Source organism: Lepidochelys kempii, chromosome 1, assembly GCF_965140265.1.
Source record: "Lepidochelys kempii isolate rLepKem1 chromosome 1, rLepKem1.hap2, whole genome shotgun sequence".
Lineage (NCBI taxonomy): Eukaryota > Metazoa > Chordata > Testudines > Cheloniidae > Lepidochelys > Lepidochelys kempii.
This window is the reverse complement of record NC_133256.1, coordinates 281663860-281667015: the sequence shown is the minus strand read 5'-3', so window position 1 is coordinate 281667015 and position 3156 is coordinate 281663860. Positions and strand designations below refer to the sequence as shown.

Below are 3156 nucleotides of genomic sequence, written 5' to 3'. Positions count from 1 at the left end.
AAAACTTGAAGACATGTACAAGATGGGCTTTAAACTGTGGAGTTTTTCAATGCAAGACATTTAAAACCTGTCAGAAAAAGGTCAGGAACATGGCCCTTTCATAAACCTTCTGTACCAAGAGAGCCCTGAACTCAAATGTACAGAAGTTTTAATAAATAGTTCTCAGCTCTCACAACCATTTTCATAACACAAAATAAGCAAGCACATAAAATTGATATAATTTTAATGTGACATGTTCTCATATCACAAATCAAATTGGTCAGAGTTCCCTCTTCAACTGCTATAGGTGATAAATGAAACAAAGGTATTTTATCTAATAATAATGAATCAGATTAGTCTTTCTGTATAACTGAGTTGCATATAAAATGTAATACTCTTCCCCCATATTTATGTTTAAAAAAGAATAATAACCTTGACATCAGGTTCCAACCTTTGGAGAGAAGCATTAAGATCTTTATCCTAATTCTAAACCATGCATTATACTTTTCACCTTAATATAACAACAGTTTCTCAAATAATATTTTGAAATGAAATGAAATGAAAACTATTGTATTCCATGTGGAAAACCCCCTAAAATTCATGGTTATATAAATCATTCTCTTCTCCCACAACCTCCCCCTCTCTCCAAAGGTTGCAAAATATATCCAGGAGCTGAGGTGTGCTTTGAATTTTTATTTGGAATTTGATTTCTGGATAATGGCCTACATTCAGAAAGGTCTTGCAAACAAGCCTTTTACATAATCCCTAATAAATAACCATAAAATACAATACTTTAAAATAAATGTACAGTACATCATGTGTCCTAGAAGCCCCACCATGCCAGATGATCCTTTCCAAGGTTCATAAACAGTAGTCAGAGTCCATATGACTTGAAATGTTTTCCCTGCACCAAGGGAGGGATTGTGCAGAAAACTCGCTGGGTGTTCAGGTTGTTGATCTGACGCTCTCCAGTCTCCCTGCTCCGCGGCTCTCCTTGGTTTGCCAAGCGTTTTGAGCCCCCGAAATGTGTTCACAACAGAAAGGTGCTGCTCGGTCTCACGTCCTGAAGTGGCGCTTGGATTCAGCCTGCGATACAACAGCACAGAAGGAAGGGCATCGGAATGAGCTGGCCAAGGGCGTGTGCACAGGTAGCCAACCTGCCTGCGCCTGGAACGAGCTCTCCCAATGACAAACGGGGTGGGTGCGCGGCCCTGCCACGGCCAACCAGGCACAAACGGAGGGGCAGGAGATGGAAGATCATCTGGGCTCCTGGGGCCTACGAGGGCTCGGAAACCGTTCACCCGCGGCACAAAAGGCAGCGCTCCCCGGCTGCCTCTGAAACTCCTGGAAGGCGCTGGGAGCAGAGAAACCGGCAGCCGGAGTCCCCGGCCGGTACGCTGGCGCTGGTTTGATCTGTAAAGGCTCCCCGTGCCCCCAGAGCGCTCGGGAGCCCACCTGCTCCGGCCAAGGGAGGGACCGGGGGGTTCCCGGCTTGGCAGGCAGCCGGCTGTGGCGGCCCGCAGATCCCACGCTCCCCCGGGGTTCTGGGGCTGCGGGGGCAGGATCCCCTAGGCGCCCGGGGCGGTACCGGGGCTGTGGCGCGGCCGGTCCCTCGGGCGCCCTACGCGGAGTTGGAGGCGCTGCGGAGGCGGTGGCCCGGGTGCTGCTGGGCCAGGTGCTGCTGCTTCTGGCGGGTGGACTTGACGGCCAGGATGGCCTGGCGGTTCTTGTACTGCACCAGCCGCAGCGTGATCTCGGCGTTCCAGCCCTGCTCCTGCGGGCCCCGAAAGTCGATCTCCTTCCCCTCGGCCATGACCACGGTGAAATACACGTACTTGCCCTTCCGCTCCACGCAGTCCACCGTCTTCATGTGGGAGAAGTGCAGCTCCTTGATCTTGGCGGCCGGCGGCTCGGCGGCCGGGGGGCCCGGCTGCGGCTGCTTGGGGGGCACGAGGAGCAGCCCTTCCTCGGTCAGGATGCAGCGCTTCTTCTTCCACAGCTGCAGCAGCCCGTCGCTCCGCTTCTCCAGCACGCCCTCCTTCAGCGCCTTGCAGCCGCTCTCCAGCATCCTCCCGGCATGGGGCGCCGCGCGCCTGCTGGCCGCCGAGCCTCCTCCCGGCGGGGCAGGCAGCAGCCGGTCCCTTTCCTCCCCGCGCCCGAAGCGGATGGCGGCGAGCGGCCAGGCTCCGGCGAAGCCGGGACGATCCTGACCCTCCCGCGGCGTCTAGGGCGGCCGTGCGGAGCCGGAGCCGGAGCCGGAGCCGGGCCGGCGCTCGCTCTGGCTGCTCCGCGCGCCTTGCCCAGCCCCGAGTGACACCCGGCGGAGGGGAAGCCCAGCTCCGGCAAACGCCGCGTTCCTTTCTCACGCCCCCGCTGCCCTGGCTTCCCTTCCAAATATGGGGCTGCCTCGCGGCGCGCTTCCTGGCGGGCGCCTCCCTTCGCTGTCACCCTGCTCGCGTTGGCGCTTGCTCGGCCTGGGGTGGGTCGAGCGCCCCGGGAAATCGGCTCACACTTCGCCTTCATCAGCCCCCTGCAGTCGGGGTGATGGTTTCTCTTCTGCTTACAGTTTGCTACCCACTAAACGGTTTCAGTTATTAGAGCTGCAACGTCAGCAGAGCCACAAACTACCGCGATCTAAGGCTGAAAACAGACTAACACGGCTGTTCCTCTGAAACCTAGAAAAGCTAGGTGGCTTTAGTAATTATTTATTATTATTAAGAGGCAGGTCTCAAACCATTTACAGTCATAAATACTTGTAGTGTATGTTAGATTGCCAATTAATGTGTTCATTAACACTCTTGAAATGCTGCCGGCCATATTTCACATTTTTTTCTTATCAGGTTTCTCAGGTGAATTAGACCCAGCCCCAAAAGGTTTGTGTACTGGAACCTACTTTAATGATGTCCATTGGCATTAGTGAGTAGTGGGGCTTTGCAGGGGCCCTCACACTGTAAACGGGGGCGCTGGACCAATTTATATAGTGGGGACGCTGAGAGCCATTGAACCCAACTGTAAACCTTGTGTATGATGGAAACCACTTCAAGCCGCAGCCCTAATTCCAGTATTTATGACCTAATCCTTGGTGTAGATATACATGGCTAGGTCAATGGAAGAATTCTTCTGTTGACCTAGCTACCACTTCTCAGGCAGGTGGACTAACTAGGGCACCAGAAAAAC

At 53.8% G+C, this 3156-nt stretch overlaps 1 protein-coding gene across 1 annotated transcript; it reads right to left on the bottom strand.

Moving 5' to 3' along the window:
• Positions 1 to 206: 206 nt before the first annotated feature.
• Positions 207 to 2350, bottom strand: PHLDA1 (pleckstrin homology like domain family A member 1). The gene has a single exon (XM_073327732.1). It carries the CDS (start codon positions 2045 to 2047, stop codon positions 1601 to 1603), a length of 447 nt encoding a protein of 148 aa, XP_073183833.1. The 5' UTR covers positions 2048 to 2350; the 3' UTR covers positions 207 to 1600.
• Between the last annotated feature and the right edge of the window lie 806 nt (positions 2351 to 3156).

Coding starts and splice junctions, on each gene's coding strand:
- PHLDA1 (XM_073327732.1), bottom strand. CDS start 2,047: ATGCTGGAGAGCGGCTGCAAGGCGCTGAAGGAGGGCGTGCTGGAGAAG.